The sequence below is a fragment of the Oncorhynchus mykiss genome, chromosome 5 (assembly GCF_057628025.1).
Source record: "Oncorhynchus mykiss isolate SJ-2025 chromosome 5, ASM5762802v1, whole genome shotgun sequence".
In the NCBI taxonomy this organism is placed as follows: Eukaryota; Metazoa; Chordata; class Actinopteri; order Salmoniformes; family Salmonidae; genus Oncorhynchus; species Oncorhynchus mykiss.
Window position 1 is genome coordinate 77,854,792 of NC_143026.1, and position 20,209 is coordinate 77,875,000.

A 20,209-nucleotide genomic window follows, 5' to 3' on the forward strand; every position below is an offset into this window, starting at 1 on the left:
TCACAATTCCATTGGGTCAGAAGTCTACATACACTAAGTTGACTGTGCCTTTAAACAGCATGAAACATTTCAGAAAATGATGTCCTGATGATGTCCTGATGTTCTGATAGGCTAATTGACATAATTTGAGTCAATTGGAGGTGTACCCGTGGATGTCTTTTCAAGGCCTACCTTCAAACTCAGTGCCTCCTTGCTTAACATTATGGGAAAATCAATAGAAATCAGCCAAGATCTAAGAAAATAAATTGTAGATCTTCACAAGTCTGGTTCATCCTAGGGAGCAATTTCCAAACGCGTGAAGGTACAACGCTCATCTGTACAAACAACAGTACGCAAGAATAAACACCATGGGACCACGCAGCCGTCATGCCGCTAAGGAAGGAGACGCGTTCTGTCTCCTAGAGATGAATGTACTTTGGTGCGAAAAGTGCAAATCACTCCCAGAATAACAGTAAAGAAGCTTCTGAAGATGCTGGAGGAAACAGGTACAAAAGTATCTATATCCACAGTAAAACGAGTGCTATACCGATACAACCTGAAAGGCCGCTCAGTAAGTAAGAAGCCACTGCTCCAAAACCGCCATAAAAAAGACAGACTACGTTTTGCAACTATACATAGGGACAAAGATCGTACTTGTTGGAGAAATAAAACTGTTTGGCTATAATGACCATCGTTATGTTTGGAGGGAAAAGGCGGAGGCTTGCAAGCCGAAGAACACCATCCCAACCACGAAGCATGGGGGTGGTAGCAACATGTTGTGGGGGTGCTTTGCTACAGGAGGGACTGGTGCACTTCACAAAATATATGGCATCATGACGAAGGAAAAATAACTGGATATATTGAAGCAACATCTCAAGACATCAGTCAGGAAGTTAAAGCTTGGTCGCAAATGGGTCTTCCAAATGGACAATGACCCCAAGCATACTTCCAAAATTGTGGCAAAAAGGCTCAAGGACAACAAAGTTAAGGTATTGGAGTGGCCATCACAAAGCCCTGACCTCAATCCCATAGAACATTTGTGGGCAGAACTGAAAAAGCGTGTGCGAGCAAGGATGCCGTCAAACCTGAATCAGTTACACCAGCTCTGTCAGGAGGAATGGGACAAAATTCACCCAACTTATTGTGGGAAGCTTGTGGAAGGCTACCTGAAAAGTTTGACCCAAGTTAAACCATTTAAATGCAATGCTACCAAATACTAATTGAGTGTATGTAAATTTCTGACCCACTGGGAATGTGACGAAAGAAATAAAAGCTGAAATAAATCATTCTCTCGACTATTATCCTGACATTTCACATTCTTAAAATAAAGTTGTGATCCTAACTGACCTAAGACATGGAATTTTTACTTGGATTAAATGTCAGGAATTGTGAATACCTGAGTTTAAATGTATTTGGCTAAGGTGTATGTAAAATTCCGACTTCAACTGTCTATACAATAAGCTACCTCAATTACCTCGTACCCCTGCATATTGACTCGGCACTGATAGTCCCTGTATCCAGTGCATTCTGAATGTACTCAGACCCCTTGATCTTTTGGATTCATTTTTTTCCCTCCTCATCAATCTACACATAATACCCCATAATGACAAAGCAGGTTTTTAGAAATGTTTGCAAATTCATAAAAAGAGAAACTGAAATATGACATTTATATAAGTATTCAGAGCCTTTACTCAGTACTTTGTTGAAGCACCTTTGGCAGCAATTACAGCCTTGAGTCTTCTTGGCTAAGACGCTACAAGCTTAGCACACCTGTATTTGGGGGTCGTTTCTCCCATTCTTCTCTGCAGATCCTCTCACGCTCTGTCAGGATGGATGGGGAGTGTCGCTGCCCGGCTATTTTCAAAACTCTCCAGAGATGTTAGACTGGGTTCAAGTCCGGGCTCTGGCTGGGGCACTCAAGGACAGTCAAAGACTTGTCCCGAAGCTACTCCTGCGTTATCTTGGCTGTGGGCTTAGGGTCGTTGTCCTGTTGGAAGGTGAACCGTCGCCACAGTATGAGCGCTCTGGAGCAGGTTTTCATCAAGGATCCATCTGTACTTTGTTCATCTTTCCCTCGATCCTGACTAGTTTCCCAGTCCCTACCGTCGAAAAACATCCCCAAAGCATGATGCTGCCGTAGGGATGGGGCAGGGTTTCCTCCAAACTTCACGCTTGGCATTCAAGCCAAAAGGTTCAGTCTTGGTTTCTTCAGACCAGAGAATCTTGTTTCTCATGGTTTGAGAGTCCTTTAGGTGCCATCTGGCAAACTCCAAGCGGGCTGTCATGTGCCTTTGACTGAGGAGTGGTTTCTGTCTGGCCACTCTACCATAAAGGCCTGATTGCTGGAGAGCTACAGAGATGGAAGGTTGTTAGGTTCTTTAATCTCCACAGAGGAACTCTGGAGCTCTGTTAGAATGACCATCGGGTTCTTGGTCACCTCCTTGACCAGTGCTCTTCTCCTCCAATTGCTATGTTTGGTCTTCTTCAGCTCTAGGAAGAGTGTTGGGGGTTCTGCACCATTGAAGAATGATGGAGGTCACTGTGTTCTTGGGGACCTTCAATACTGCAGAAATGTCTTGGTACCCTTCCCCATATCTTTGCCTTGACACAATCCTATCTCGGAGCTCTACAGACAATTCCTTTGACCACATGGCTTGGTTTTTATTCTAACATGCGCTGTCAGCTGTGCAATCTTATATAGAGAGGTGTGTGCATTTCCAAATCATGTCCGATCAATTTAATTTACTACAGGTGGATTACAATCAAGTTGTACAAACATCTCAAGGATGATCAATGAAACAGGTTGCACCTGTGCTCATTTTCGAGTTTCAGAGCAAAGGGTCTGAATACTTATGTAAATAAGGTTTTTCTGTTTGTTATTTGTAATAAATTAGCAAAAATGTCTAAAAACCTGTCTTCGCTTTCTCATTATGGGGTATTGCGTGTAGATTGATGAGTTTAAACCAAAAAAATCTATTTTAGATTAAGGCTGTAACATAACAAAATGTGGAAAGAGTGAAGGGGTCTAAATACTTCTTGAATGCACTGTATATCCATGTTAGTTTCTACTCTCTGTATATAGCCATGATATTTTGGTACTCCCTGTGTATAGCCATTTTATTTTGTACAACCTATATATATCTATATGTTATTTTTACTCGTCATTGTTACTTGTTATTCACTGTGTATTTATTCCTCTTGTTGCTATTTCTATTTTTATTTTATATTGTTTTATTGTTTATCTTTAACTCTGCATTGTTGGAAAAGTAAGCATTCACTCTTAGTCTGTACTTGTTGTTTATGAATCATTTGACAAATTATATTTAATTCAAGGATTTGATTTGATTTCATTGTTAGCAGTGGAACTGGCCCCAGGAAGTGAAATCAATCATACATCGTCTGTGTGAAGTGCTGCAAACGAACGGGACGTAGGGGAGCCTTTCAAGTGTTAGCCTTTCAAGTGTTCCGCTTCACTCCCATGCAAACAGACAAACATTCCACTTTCTCTCTCCATCTCTCCACAGTCTACGGATATTTCTCTTCACAAAAAAAAAGTATAGTACTTCCAGTTTTCTTCAGAGCAGCAGTAATAAAGTAGATAAACATTGCTTGGCTGGCTCCCTGTTTCTCCCACTCACACAGGGAGAGGTAGAGAGGATCGCTATCAGCTTCCTGGATGGGTGATTAAAGTGTAATTGGGGCTCAGTGGAAAGAGCTGTATTGTAGGAGCAGAACGGGACTCTTACCATTCTCTGGGTAGGCGGATGTGAGGCTGCCTCTGGCACCTCTTGCTGAGGCTGAAGAGCTTGAACACCACTCTCTGGGCTCGTCTGAAGAGCACACTCATGCTGTTCTCCAGCTGCTCATAGCGCCACTGGAACACGCCATCCAACGACCAAAGGTGCTGGATAGTCGACACATTCAGGAAGAAGTTCTGCGGGAGCCTCATAAGGAAGGTCTTGAACTCATCTGTCAGAAAGAGAGTGAAAATGAAAAGAAGAGGCCACTTTTTCTAAAGGTGATTGTTTTTAAATGAACATGCCATGAATATGGCCAGGGGACATCTGTGGAGGTAGAACTTTCTTAACACCTGGAAATTATTTAAAGTAAAGAAATGAACAGGACACAATGATTCAAAGTAAAACAATGAAACAAATCTGCTTACAAAAGGTATAACTGGGATTTTCCCTGCACAATCTGTTTGGTCCTATGCTGGAAAAGAAAGTGCATACGATCACTTCAGGCATGTCGCCACATTCCTCAAGGCTAAAGGAGAACAATGTAATTGGTTCCAGAACTGCCATGTTCTACGTTTCCGTGGTTACTTTCTTCCTGCTGGCATCCCATTCCGCTGATAGAGCAGAACGTTGACACGTCTTTGATATCCTTTACCGAAGGACACGTTTACGACCACACCTGAAAAACTCTTTATTCCTGGCACTGCCCTGCACTCTCCTCTCCTCCCTGCTATTAAAACATAAACTTTGAAAGTAATTGCACAGATATTTCACACACCAAAAAATAGAAGAGAAAAAAATGCCCATCCATTCTGATTTCACCTCAGCAACCATGGCCACTGCAGAGTGACATAGAGAGGCAATAATACCCCCAGATTATACTAAGTGCCCTCATTCATAAGATGTTACTATGCCAATGTGAAACACTGGACTTGTAATAAATGTTTTTTATGTATGATTAATCTGCTCGAGACATATTGTAAACTACCTGTGCAAGGAGATGTTGATTTTGTAATCCAATCATGTCAGGTTGTGATTTGCTGTTCACAGATCGTGTGCCAAGTCCCCCAGGTTTCACTGTGAGTCATTATGGTTTACACTGTTTCAACTGTATATATAAATATGTCTTGGGTACACAGGAACAGTCCTCCACCTTTAAGGGTGTGACATGATAAAACACTTTTATTCGGCTCACATAGTCCCCTACAGAAACTTTTCAAAGATTGTCCACATTAATTTATAAATTATCAACTGCATGCACAACGAGTAAGTTTACAGCTAAGCTAGCTGAAGACACCTGTAGATATTGCATGTCAACTGAGTGGCACTGGACACTTCATATATCAAAGTAAACGTGTAATAGTTTGAGCATCTTAATATATAATAGGATCTAAAACAATTTTGTATTCATTTTTTATTTAAACTTTACTTTGACAGGGAGTGAGGCTGAGACGAGCAGTCTCTTTCACAGATCAGCCCTATATACAGTATCAGTCAAAAGTTTGAACACACCTACTCATTCCATTTTTTTTAAAGTTTATTTTACTATATTATACATTGTAGAATAGTTGTGATGACATTACAACGATGAAATAACACATATGGAATCATGTAGTAACCAAAAAAGGGTTAAACAAATCAAAATATATAGTTTATATTTGAGGTTCCTCAAAGTATTTGTATTTGTATTTATTATGGATCCTCATCAGCAGTGCCAAGGCAGCAGCTACTCTTTCTGGGGTCCAGCAAAATTAAGCCAGTTTATACAATTAAAAAAAAACATTACAATACAGTCACAGACTGTGTGCCCTCAGGCCCCGACTATCACATACTGTATATACAGTACAAAATCCATGTGTACGTGTGTTCATAGTGCATATGCTATCGTGTGTGTGTGTATGCATGTGTCTGTGCCTATGTTTGTGTTGCTTCACAGTCCCCGCTGTTCCATAAGGTGTTTTTTTAATCTGTTGTTTTAATCTAATTTGACTGCTTGCATGAGCTACTTGATGTGAAATAGAGTTCCATGTAGTCATGGCTCTGTTTAGTACTGTTCACCTTCCATAGTCTGTTCTGGACTTGGGGACTGTGAGGAGGCCACTTGTGGCATGTCTTGTGGGGAATGCATGGGTGTCTGAGCTGTGCACCAGTGGTTCAAACAGACAGCTCGGTGCATTCAACATGTCAATACCTCTCATAAATACAAGCAGTGATGAAATCAATCTCTCCTCCACTTTGAGCCTGGAGAGATTGACATGCATATTATTAATATTATCTCTCTGTGTATATCCAAGGGTCAGCCGTGTTGCCCTGTTCTGAACCAATTGCAAAGTCCTTTTTTGTGGCACCTGACCACACAACTGAACAGTAGTCGAGGTGCGACAAAACTAGGGCCTGTAGGACCTGCCTTGTTGACATTGCTGTCAAGAAGGCAGAGCAGCGCCTTATCATGGACATACTTCTCCCCATCTTAGCTACTGTTGTATCAATATGTTTTGACACTGACAGTAACAGATACAGTGCTTTTAGTTTTAGAAATATTTAGGTCTAACTTATTCCTTTCCACCCACTCTGAAACTAACTGAAACTCTTTGATAAGGGTTGCAGTCATTTTAGTCACTGTAGTAGCTGACATGTACTGTGTTGAGCCATCCTCAAAGTAGCCACCCTTTGCCTTGATGAGAGCTTTGCACACTCTTGGCATTCTCTCAACCAGCTTCACATGGAATGCTTTTCCAATAGTTTTGAAGTCGTTCCCACATACGCTGAGCACTTGTTGGCTGCTTTTCCTTCACTCTGCTGTCCAACTCATCCCAAACCATCTGAATTCGGTTGAGGTCGGGTGATTGTAGATGAGGTCAACTGATGCAGCACTCCATCACTCTAATTATTGGTCAAACAGCCCTTACACAGCCTGGAGGTGTGTTGGGTCATTGTCCTGTTGAAAAACAAATTGCATTCCCACTAAGCGCAAACCAGATGGGATGACATATCACTGCAGAATGCTGTGGTAGCAATACTGGATAAGAGTGCCTTGAATTCTAAATAAATCACAGAGTGTCCATAACAAAGCAACCCCACACCATCACACCCCCTCTTCCATGCTTCACGGTGGGAACCACACATGCAGAGATAATCCATTCACCTACTCTGCATCTGGCAAAGTCACGGCAGTTGGAACCAAAAAACTTAAATTTGTACTCATCAGACCAAAGGACAGATTTCCACTGGTCTAATGTCCATTGCTCATGTTTCTTGGCCCAAGCAAGTCTCTTCTTATTATTGGTGTCTTCACGATTATTCTACAATGTAGAAAATAGTACAAATTAAGAAAAACCCTTGAATGAGTAGGTGTGTTCAAACTTTTGATTGGTACTGTACATATTAATACACATCAATATACACTATACACATACATTTTCACAACAATACACAAAATGCAAAACGACTTATTTGAGAGAGTCTTCCACAAGTAAGGTGCCAAAAAAAAAAAAAAAAAAAACAGATCAAAGGGATCTCTAGAGTTTCTAAGCGGTGTCAGAGGAAGGTCCAAAAAATGGTCGAAGACTCCAGTCACCGAAGTCATAGACTGTTCTCTCTGCTACCGCACAACATAGTCACTTTACCCCTACCTACATGTACAAATTACCTTGACTAACCTATAATCACTTACATTGACTCAGTGTTGCCTTTTATTTGTATTTATTTTTTACTCTTGTTTATTCAGTAAATATTTTCTTAACTCTATTTTCATAAAACTGCATTGTTGGTTAAGGGCTTGTAAGTTAGCATTTCAAGGAAAGGTCTTCACCTGTTGTATTATTGCACATGTGACAAATAACATTTTCCAGAAACCGTGGATTGATGGCAGCATTCGCACGGGACTGAAAGCGTGAACCACTGCTTTTAACCAGGGCAAAGTGACCGGAAACATGACCGAATACAAACAGTGTAGCTATTCGTTCCGCAAGGCAATCAAACAAGCTAAGCGTCATTATAGAGACAAAGTAGAGTCGCAATTCAATGGCTCAGACACAAGAGGTATGTGGCAGGGTCTACAGTCAATCACGGATTACAAAAAGAAACCAACCCCGTCGCGGACCAGGATGTCTTGCTCCCAGACAGACTAAACAACTTCTTTGCTCGCTTTGAGGACAATACAGTGCCACTGACACAGCCCGCTATCAAAACCTGCGGACTCTCCTTCACTGCAGCCGACGTGAGTAAAACATTTAAACGTGTTAACCCTCGCAAGGCTGCAGGCCCAGACGGCATCCCAAGCCGCGTCCTCAGAGCATGCGCAGACCAGCTGGCTGGTGTGTTTATGGACATATTCAATCAATCGTTATCCCAGTCTGCTGTTCCCACATGCTTCAAGAGGGCAACCATTGTTCCTGTTCCCAAGAAAGCTAAGGTAACTGAGCTAAATGACTACCAGCCCGTAGCACTCACATTCATCATCATGAAGTGCTTTGAGAGACTAGTCAAGGACCATATCACCTCCACCCTACCTGACACCCTAGACCCACTCCAATTTAGTTACCGCCCAAATAGGTCCACAGACCACGCAATCGCAACCACACTGCACACGGCCCTAACCCATCTGGACAAGAGGAATACCTATGTGAGAATGCTGTTCATCGACTACAGCTCAGCATTTAACACAATAGTACCCTCCAAACTCGTCATCAAGCTCGAGACCCCAGGTCTCGACCCCGCCCTGTGCAACTGGGTACTGGATTTCTTGACGGGCCGCCCCCTGGTGGTGAGGGTAGGTAACAGCATCTCCACCCCGCTGATCCTCAACACTGGGGCCCCAGTTTACCCAGGACTGCATGGCCATGCACGCCCCCAACTCAATCATCAAGTTTGCAGACAACACTTCAGTGGTAGGCTTGATTACCAACAACGACGAGACGGCCTACAAGGAGGAGGTGAGGACCCTTGGAGTGTGGTGTCAGGAAAATAACCTCACACTCAAAGTCAACAAAACAAAGGAGATGATCGTGGACTTTAGGAAACAGCAGAGGGAGCACCCCCTTATCCACATCGAGGGGACAGTAGTGGAGAGGGTAGAAAGTTATAAGTTCCTCGGCGTACACATCACGGACAAACTGAATTGGTCCACTCACACAGACAGCGTTGTGAAGAAGGCGCAGCAGTGCCTCTTCAAAATTCGGCTTGTCACCAAAAGCACTCACAAACTTTTACAGATGCACAATCGAGAGCATCCTGTCGAGCTGTATGCCTGGTACGGCAGCTGCTCCGCCCACAATCATAGGGCTCTCCAGAGGGTAGTGAGGTCTGCACAACACATCACCGGGTGCAATCTACCTGCCCTCCAGGACACCTACACCACCCGATGTCACAGGAAGGCCATAAAGATCAAGAACAACAACCCCCCGAGCCACTGCCTGTTCACCCCGCTATCATCCAGAAGGCGAGGTCAGTACAGGTGCATCAAAGCAGGGACCGAGAGACTGAAAAACAACTTCTTTCTCAAGGCCATCAGACTGTTAAACAGCCACCATTAACATTGAGTGGCTGCTGCCATACATATAAAAAATGTATCACTAGCCACTTTAAACAATGCCACTTAATATGATGTTTACATACCCTACATTACTCATCTCATATGTATATACTGTACTCTATACCACCTACTGCATCTGCCATCTTTATGTAATACATGTATCACTAGCCACTTTAACAATGCCACTTAATATAATGTTTACATACCCTACATTACTCATCTCATATGTATATACAGTACTCGATACCATCTACTGCATCTTGCCTATGCCATTCTATACAATCACTCATTCATATATCTTTATGTACATATTCTTCATCCCTTTACACTTGTGTGTACAAGGTTGCTGTTGTGAAATTGTTAGGCTAGATTACTCATTGGTTATTACTGCATTGTCGGAACTAGAAGCACAAGCATTTCCCTACACTCACATTAACATCTGTTAACCATGTGTATGTGACAAATACAATTTGATTTGATTTGATTTGGTGTCTTGTATGTCTGTAAGTTAACAATGTAGTAAGGTACGGCAGAAGTTTATGCAGGAATGCTTTATAAACAAGAGCGCAATGCATCGATCTACGAGACTTCAAAGAAGGCCAGCCTACTTTCTGATACAGAATGCAGTGTGTACTGATAAACTGTGTCCAATGCCTTCAATACAGTGGCAGCTGCATTCATATGGACAATATTGCCATAGTCTATAACTTGTATGAATGGCGTCTGAATTATTTATTTTCTGCTATTTAATGAAAGGCATTCCTAGAAATGAAATGTTAATTTCTTAACTATTCGGAAATATAAACACAAAATGTAAAGTGTTTGTCCCATGTTTTACGAGCTGAAATAAAATATCTCAGAACTGTTGGCAGATAATTGAATGTTCATTACTCTACCTACACAGCCTCCAATGTCATTTTAGAGAATTTGGCTATATGTCCAACTGGCCTCACAACATCAGACCACATGTAACCACGCCAGCCCAGGACCACGCCAGCCCAGGACCTCCACTTCTTTACCCGCGGGATCATCTGAGACCAGCCACCTGGACAACTGATGAAACTGTGGGTTTGCATAATGAAGAATTTCTGCACAAACTGACAGAAACCGTCTCAGAGTGATCTTTGTCCTCACCAGGGTCTTGACCTGACTGCAGTGTACAAATGCTCACGTATGATGGCCACTGGCACGCTGGATAAGTGTGCTCTTCACGAATGAATCCCAGTTTAAACTGTACCGAACAGATGACAGACAGTGTGTATGGCAGGAACTCCCAAACTCGGTCCTCGGGACCTCAAATAGTGCACGTTTTTGTTTTTACCCTAACACTACACAGCTGATTCATATTATCAAAGACTGATGATTAGTTGATTATTTGAATCAGCTAGGGCAAAAACCAAAACATGCACCCCTTGGTGTCCCGAGGACCGAGTTTGGGAAATCCTGGTGTATGGCGTAGAGGTCGAACGATTATGATTTTTCAACGCCGATACCAATTATTGGAGGACCAAAAAAGCCGATACCGATTAATCAACAGATTTGTATATATATATTTGTAATAATTACAATTACAACAATACTGAATTAACACTTATTTTAACTTAATATAATACATCAATAAAATCAATTTAGTCTCAAATAAATAATGAAACATGTTCAATTTGGTTTAAATAATGCAAAAACAAAGTGTTGGAGAAGAAAGTAAACGTGCAATATGTGCCATGTAAAAAAGCTAACTTGCTCCTTGCTCAGAACATATGAAATCTGGTTGTTCCTTTTAACATGAGTCTTCAATATTTCCAGGTAAGAAGTTTTAGGTTGTAGTTATTATAGGACTATTTCTCTCTATACCATTTGTATTTAATATACCTTTGACTATTGGATGTTCTAATAGGTACTTTAGTTTTGCCAGCCTAATCTCGGGAGTTGATAGGTTTGAAGTCATAAACAGCGCAATGCTTGAAGCACAGCGAAGAGCTGCTGGAAAATGCAGGAAAGTGCTGTTTGAATGAATGCTTACGAGCCTGCTGCTGCCTACCACCGCTCAGTCAGACTGCTCTATCAAATCATAGACTTAATTATAATATAATAACACACAGAAATACGAGCCTTAGGTCATTAATATGGTCAAATCCGGAAACTATCATTTTGGAAAAAAAAGAAAAGTTTATTCTTTCAGTGAAATACGGAACCGTTCCGTATTTTATCTAACTGGTGGCATCCCTAAGTCTAAATATTGCTGTTACATTTCACAACCATCCATGTTATGTCATAATTATGTACAATTCTGGCAAATTAATTACGGTCTTTGTTAGGAAGAAATGGTCTTCACACAGTTCGCAATGAGGCAGGCGGCCCAAACTGCTGCATATACCCTGACTCTGCTTGCACAGAACGCAAGAGAAGTGACACAATTCCCATAGTTAAAATAAATTCATGTTAGCAGGCAATATTAAGTAAATATGCAGGTTTAAAAATATATACTTGTGTATTGATTTTAAGAAAGGCATTGATGTTTATGGTTATGGAACACATTGGTGCAACGACAGCACTTTGTTCGCGAATGCGCTTGTTAAATCACCCGTCTGGCAAAGTAGGCTGTGATTCAATGATAAATGAACAGGCACCACATTGATTATATGCAACGCAGGACAAGGTAGATAAACTAGTAATATCATCAACCATGTGTGGTTAACTAGTGATTATGTTAAGATTGATTGTTTTTTCTAGGAAAAGTTAAATGCTAGCTAGCACCTTACCTTGGCTCCTTGCTGCACTCGCATAACAGGTAGTCAGCCTTCCACGCAGTCTCCTCGTGGAGTGCAATGTAATCGGCCATAATCGGTGTCCAAAAATACAGATTACTGATTGTTATGAAAACTTGAAATCGGCCCTAATTAATCGGCCATTCCGATTAATCGGTCGACCTCTAGTATGGCGTGTCGTGTGGGTGAGCAGTTTGCTGATTTCAACAGAGAACCCCATGGTGGCGGTAGGGTTATAGTATGGCCAGGCATAAAAGCTATGGACAACGAACACAATTTCATTTCATCAATGGTAATTTGAATGCACAGAGATACCGTGATGTGATCCTGAGGCCCATTGTCGTGCCATTCATCTGCCTCCATCACCTCATGTTTCAGCATGATAATACATGGCCCCATGTTGCAAGTATCTGTATACAATTCCTGGAAGCTGAAAATGTCCCAGTTCTTCCATGACCTGCATGACCAGACATGTCACCCATTGAGCACGTTTTGGATGCTCTGGATCGACGTGTACGACAGCGTGTTCCAGTTCCCGCCAATATCCAGCAACTTCACCAGCCATTGAAGAGGAGTGGGACAACATTCCATAGGCCACAATCAACAGCCTGATCAACTCTGTGCAAAGGAGATGTGTCACACTTTGTGTGTCACGAGATGTGTCACAGTCATGTGAAATCAATAGATTAGGCCTAATTTATTCATTTCAATTGACTGATTCCTTTATATGAACTGTAACTCAGTAAAATCTTTGAAATTGTTGCATGTTGAGTTTGTTTTTTGTTCAATGTAATTCATTAAGCTTTTTGAAAGATAGCTTTTTATCAATCCTGATACCCAGATATTTATAAGCGAGGACAGGAGGGCACCACCATGCATAAAGCATCAGATACATTTTTATGTGAATCACGTATACTTGGATTGACCTGCATTAAGTACCCATTTCAGTTCAACAAAGGCTTTCTGCAAAGCAATGAAGGTAGATTGAAGCTCCGAAAGAGCCTGGTCAACTGTGGGGGCAATAGCTTAAACATTTGTGTCATCTGCATATTTTTTGCAGATAGACCAACATTTTTATATAGACAGAAAAATGTACATGACCTAAAATCAATCCCTGTGGGACGCCTTTCGTAATATCAAGGAAACTTTTCATAAAACATTTCAGAGAATATAATTATTGGAGGTGTAAACCCTGAGATAATCGTCAGATAAAAATATGTGTCAATGACTCTGCAATCAGGGGAGCAGAAAGCTGCAGCAGGAAACGATAAAGCAAACCAGTTAAAAACATTTTTTTTTAAGCAAGGCGTTAAAAAGTGGAACATTGCTGAAATGAAAACAAAGACTCACTGATCTTCCATTGAGGCAACTAGACGCTGGTGGAGGGAAAAGCAGTAGAATGACTGACCAGGCTAAATTAAATCACAATTTATTTCAAATAAAAAGCCTGCTGAGATAAAATGCTGATTAAAAGCATCACATATACATTTTTTCTCAGTAATGATGCCAGAGTCTGACACAACTTGCTTAGGCAGGGAAGGACAGGAATTTCCACATTTCAGTGCATGAACTGTTTTCCAACATTTTGACGGATCACCAGCAGAGTCTGAGATAGAACTTAAAAAAGTAGCTTGATTTATCTTTCTTTATCGAGGAAGTACATATATTTCTCAATTGCCTGAAACACTGTCAATCTGCTACCAAGTCGGTTTTCTAGCCTTGGCCCAAGCCTGATTTCTCATTATAATGAGATCTGAAAGTTCAATACAAAACCAAGGATTTGTTCTATCTTTATCTCTAAGGCATGTTTGTCTACTAGAGATATAAAAATAAATAAAAAAAGTTCTAGAGCCAATTTGTCCTCACCTGAATCCTCAAACTCCTTGTAGAGTGTCCCCCAGGTCTCAGTGATCCTCTGTAGACTGTCCTCCATGGCTTGGATGTCCATGTAGGGACAGTTGCATTCTGGGAACTTGGTGTCACACTTGCACCAGCAGTCATTGTCCTTACAGACGAAGCCCCCCTCCCCATTACAGGCAATGTAGCTTAGAGCAGCCTGGACAAAACTGTCCCTCAGGTAGTCTGGCAGGATAACCTGCAGGCCTGTAAAACAACACAACACAACCAAGATTTAGTACCACCATCAAAGTGTACAGTTATGGTACTGTATGAGAGGATAGCAATAAGTGATTTATAGTGGGTGAATCACAAGGCAGTTCGAGTGTAGTTGTTAGCCTTGGTACACTAACTATGTCAAATCAAATCAAATTTTATTGGTCACATACAGATGGTTAGTTGATGTCATTGTGAGTGTAGCGAAATGCTTATGCTTCTAGATCAGACAGTGCAGCAGTATCTAACAGGTAATATCTAACAATTTCACAACAAAACCTGATATCTAACATATTCCACAGCAAAACCTAATACACACAATCTAGTAAAGGGATGGGATGAGAATATATAAGTATAAAATATATGGATGAGCAGTGACAGAGTGGCTGAGATGCAATAGATAGTAAAGAATAGATAGTGAAGGATACAGTAGACAGTATATACTGTATACATGAGATGAGTCATGTGAGATATGTAAACATTCTTTAAGCGGCATTATTAAAGTGACTAGTGTTCCATTTATTAAAGTGGCCAATGATATCAAGTCTGTAGGTAGGCAGCAGCCTCTCTGTGCTGGTGGTGGCTGTTTAACAATCTGATGGCCTTGAGAAAGAAGATGTTTTTCAATCTCTCTGTCCCAGCTTTGATGCACCTGTTCTGACCTCGCCTTCTGGATGGAAGCGGGGTGAACAGGTAGCGGCTCGAGTGGTTATTGTCCTTGATGATCTTTTTTGCCTTCCTGTGACATCAGGTTTTGTAGGTGTCCTGGAGGGCAGGTAGTTTGCACCCGGTGATGCGTTGTGCAGACCACACCACCCTCTGGAGAGCCTTGCGGTTGTGGGCGGTGCAGTTACCGACTGGACGCTCTCAATTGTACACCTGTAAAAGTTAGTGAGGGTTTTCGGTGACAAGCCACATTTTTTCAGCCTCCTGAGGTTGAAGAGGCGCTGTTGTGTATTTTTCACCACACTGTCTCTGTGCTTGGACCATTTCAGTTTGTTGGTGATATGTACACCGAGGAACTTAAAACTTTCCACCTCCTCCACTGCTGTCCCTTTCATGTGGATAGGGGGATGCTCCCTTTGCTGTTTCCTGAAGTCCACAATCATCTTTTTTAATTTTGCTGACATTGAGTGAGAGGTCATTTTCCTGACACCAGACTCCAAGGGCCCTCACCTCCTCCCTGTAGGCTGTCTCGTCGTCGTTGGTAATCAAGCATACCACTGTGGTGTCGTCTGCAAACTTGATGATTGAGTTGGGGGCGTGCATGGCCACACAGTCGTGGGTGAACAGGGAGTACAGGGGGGGACTGAGAATGCACCATTGTGGGGCCCCAGTGTTGAAGATCAGAGGGGTAGAGATGTTGTTTCCTACTTTCACCACCTGGGGAAGTCCAGGAAGTCCAGGACCCAGTTGCACAGGACGGGGTCTCAAGCTTAATGATGAGTTTGGAGGGTACTATGGTATTGAATGCTGATCTGTAGTCAATGAACAGCATTCTTACATAGGTATTCCTCTTATCCAGATGTATAGGGAAGTGTGCAGTGTGATGGCGATTACATCGTCTGTGGAACTATTGGGGCGGTAAGCAAATTGAAGTGGTTCTAGGGTGATATGATCCTTGACTAGACTCTCAATGTAAGAGCAGAACAATGATAGTCCAAACTGTATTTTATTCTCTACAAGCGTTGTCATGGGATGTGTGGATCTCTTTGAAGATGCTATTGTATGGGAATGTTTGATAGGGTGTGCTAAAAACCTTAAAAATATTTCACGTTCTTATTTCTTAGTAAGATTATGTGATAATGGTGTGCAGGATTTGCATAACAGGAATATCTAATCAAAGGTCTGACATTAAAATGCAATATATGTGGTATGAATCAAAAAGAAACAGACCTTGCAAGTGGACTTTGTTTTCCGGACTCTGAACCAGAACAGAGCTGACAGAATCAAGGTTGTCATAGTTACTGCATCCGAGAGGGCCTGTCCGGGTCTCTGTTACCTGGGTAACAACAAACACACAATGCTTTGAATACACATTCCTTTTAACTTCAGAGCAACGTAAGAATGACAAGAATATATTTATGCATCATGCATTTCCTTTGAATTGACATCCTGGCAATCTTACACCCACTCTTGCCCTGGATTCATGTGCATGCTTTGCCATACGATGATTGACATTAGTATACGTACATAATCTATTCCAAATTGAAGAAAAAAAAATACTACTACTACTACTGTCGGGGGGCTAGGGTCAGTTTGTTATATCTGGAGTACTTCTCCTGTCCTATTCGAATCTAAGTGTGCGTTCTCTAATTCTCTCCTTCTCTCTTTCTCTCTCTCGGAGGACCTGAGCCCTAGGACCATGCCCCAGGACTACCTGACATGATGACTCCTTGCTGTCCCCAGTCCACCTGACTGTGCTGCTGCTCCAGTTTCAACTATTCTGCCTTATTATTATTCGACCATGCTGGTCATTTATGAACATTTGAACATCTTGACCATGTTTTGTTATAATCTCCACCCGGCACAGCCAGAAGAGGACTGGCCATCCCACATATGCTCTCTCTAATTCTCTCTTTCTTTCTCTCTCTCGGAGGACCTGAGCCCTAGGACCATGCCCCAGGAATACCTGACATGATGACTCCTTGCTGTCCCCAGTCCACCTGACTGTGCTGCTGCTCCAGTTTCAACTATTCTGCCTTATTATTATTCGACCATGCTGGTCATTTATGAACATTTGAACATCTTGACCATGTTTTGTTAGAATCTCCACCCGGCACAGCCAGAAGAGGACTGGCCACCCCACATAGCCTGGTTCCTCTCTAGGTTTCTTCCTAGGTTTTGGCCTTTCTAGGGAGTTTTTCCTAGCCACCGTGCTTCTTCACCTGCATTGCTTGCTGTTTGGGGTTTTAGGCTGGGTTTCTGTACAGCACTTTGAGATATCAGCTGATGTACGAAGGGCTATATAAAATAAATTTGATTGATTGATTGATTGATTGATACTACTTCTACAGTACTTCTGTATGAGACACATAATGCCAAAAGAAACACTTCTAAGAGTGGCTGCTCTCTGCTGGGGAAAAGCAATGAAGTGGCGGGCATGTGTGTTCCCTGGTGAGATGAGTGTTCAACCATTGGTTCCTGCTTCCTGTGCTCTATGAGTCAGAGCTGAAGCCCTATTATATACATTACACAGGCCCTTTAATGACCATCACCCACAGCTCTGAATAGATAATGAAGCACGGCTAGCAGAGAGATGCAGAACATTGCAGTGGTAGAGCATATGTACAGTACGCCCTCTCCTCTGCTCTCTCTCTCCTTCCTTCCACCCACATACAACACTTAAAGGTCCAATGCAATCATTTTATCTCAATATCAAATCATTTCTGGGTAATAATTAAGTTAGTTTGATTGTTTTCAATTAAAATTTTTAAAAATAAACAAAAATATCTTCTTAGCAAAGAGCAATTTCTCAAGCAAGAATTTTGCTAGGGCTGTCTGGAAGTGGTGGGGAAGGAAAAACAGAAAACTAGCTGTTATTGGCAGAGAGGTTTGTAACTTTCTTTCTTATTGGTCTATTAACATATTTACTGCTTGGTGATGTTTCCAAGGCTGCCAAACCTCCATCTCACCAAAATAGGCTGAAATTGCAAGTGCTTTTCAAACAGCTCATACTCTAAAAAGGCACTATCATCATTTTCCACGATTTCACAGTATTATTCCTACCTCATAGTGTGGAAATATAGATAAAACACAGGCAATTCATGTTTTTTACTGCACTGGGTCTTTAATTGATTACATACATTCCTTTGTTACAGGTATTCTTATGCACCCGCAGTGAAAATGGCAGCGGTGTTGTTCTTATTCCCTCGCACTCAAAAAAAAAAGAGAAACATCAGAGTGGTGTTGAAGGAGAACTTCTAACAACTCAGCCATGGCAGGTCTTTTCTGTCGTATTGACTGAGACATCTCTCCTGACCTTTCCCTGGCAAACCGTCTCTGCCAGACCTCATCATTCTTTCCATTCTCCCTCGCTTGCAACATGAAATCTCTTTCCAGTCCTCTTCTGTTGATAGAAAGCTCCTAATTGATTGCTATTTTTCTCTCTTTGTAGGAGAGGGACAGTGTCGTCAGCCCAGAGATGTGCCCAGGTCTAGCCTGTCACAGGACAGTTGGTGGGGGAGAGACTGCTAGGAAACAAGGGTCAGTCCATCAGTTACACAATCAAACACAGTCCCAAAGTGCTGACAGAGGGAAAGACTAAGAGACCTGAAGCTAATGCTGTGTAGGGTGAAACTTCTGGAGCTTATCAATCAAACCATGAACCAGCAAAATATGTGTGTCTGGGAAAATGAATAGAATGTGTAAATCAGAGAGAGGGGAGACCATCTGTGTGCAATGATTTTGCCATTATTATTAACAGCACATTGTAAATCACAAATTTCCTTGATATGGGATTATACTGCTGATAAGACTGTGAGGAAATGAGGAACAATGCAGAGTTTTGAGACACTTGAATATTGAATCTATACAGAGCATTATTTGATATGCCATATGATAGCCCATATGGCACAACGTTGACTGATGAGCACGGCATTCAATTTCCTCTATGGACAGCAGCTGCTTTTCATTGCAGATATATTCTGGTATATTACTAAATGCTTAATGGCACATTATTGGCCACCTGTATCTCTCAGCTGCTGCTGCTGGAGGGATTTCACATGGAGCACAGAGAGAATGACTGTGTTCTAATAGTCTCAGTTAAGCTTATTTTCCTTCTTCTTTGCTTCTGCTTTTCTTCTTGACCACTAGGGTGAAAGGATTGATATACAGGTGTACTATCTTAATTTGATCACTGTTGTTGCAGAGAAATGCTAATTGTCATTTCCACTTTTAAATGTCAGACGTGATTTATCCTAACTAAAAATGCATCAACCCTTCCGAAAATGGCCATGAATTATAATGCACATGATAATTCACATTTCCGGTTGCTGCAGGATTAATTTCCAGCTGAGAAACTGGTCAAATTAAGATAGTACTGTGCATATGTAATATGTCTATGATAGCTAGGTGAAGAAAAGAGGAGGAAGAGATTAGCTAAAAGGCAGTTATTTAAATTAAGTGGTAACTCAGTGGCAGTTACATTTGCCCAAGACTCACTGGCAAGTGAAGGGGCAGGACTTTAGACTGGAAATGAAAGATTTTACAGTGCCCCTGTGACAACACAGACAACAACTGATTGAGTAGCGAGGTGGAAACGTTAAAAATGCAATGCTGCCATAATGGGAACATAATGCAATACTGGGACTGTCTGAGTGGAAATAAACATGAATCCACACGGTGTTGTGAGAGCCCCACGGCTGAAAAACTTTCTCTCATTGTTCATCATTCTGCAGACACACTGCCAACCATCGCATCGGTCAGGTGGGGATATCAACATCGATTTAGTTGGGGAAATTGCCAAATCATAACAAAAATGATCCCTGCCGCTCTGGTAACAGCTTGAGTCATTACTCATTATAGCAACAACCTTTTCTGAACAGAGGTAGAGAGGTAGCAGGCTGCACCGTGACCTCTTTAAGAGGGAGAAGATTTCCACAGCAAACCCCCAGCACACCAGAGCACTAACAGGCTTTTCCTCTGAAATGAGCTCCCAAATTTTCCCTCCATACGGCTACAAGGGGGAGGGGGGGGGGGGGCAGCGGAAGCACCGGCAGCCTGATCTGCTATCCTCCTACCATCCCCTGTCCAATTCACATTCACATGGTGGAGCGGTTGGTTGTGTCTGTCCCGGCGTCACGGGGGTTGACGCCCTGTGGAAATGATGCGTGTGCTGAAGAATCCCTCCGCCGCCTCCCTCCCTCTCAGTGATTCACTCTGCTTCACTGATGAGCTGCTCAACCTCTCTGCTTCTCTGCTCTCACCTGTCACTCTCAACACATCTCTGCCTTTGAACCATTAAAGTTGGCGCTCACACACATACCCACACTTACACACATACACACACACACACTTCAAAAGTGACTCCCAACAGAACAGACAAAGCAAGACTAGATACCTCTGCTGTGATAGAAATGTTC

At 42.0% G+C, this 20,209-nt stretch overlaps 1 protein-coding gene across 2 annotated transcripts in view; it reads right to left on the reverse strand.

Annotated features, from left to right (window-relative positions):
• Positions 1 to 20,209, reverse strand: part of LOC110524583 (BMP/retinoic acid-inducible neural-specific protein 3) — a 56,956-nt gene that overhangs the window by 11,343 nt on the left and 25,404 nt on the right. For both annotated transcript variants that reach the window (XM_036978426.2, XM_036978427.2), the window contains 3 exons: positions 16,023 to 16,128; positions 13,881 to 14,117; positions 3,726 to 3,948 (listed from right to left, as the gene is read on the reverse strand). In XM_036978426.2, coding sequence (XP_036834321.1) covers positions 3,726 to 3,948; positions 13,881 to 14,117; positions 16,023 to 16,128 — 566 coding nt within the window. The remainder of the gene's footprint in view (positions 1 to 3,725; positions 3,949 to 13,880; positions 14,118 to 16,022; positions 16,129 to 20,209) is intronic.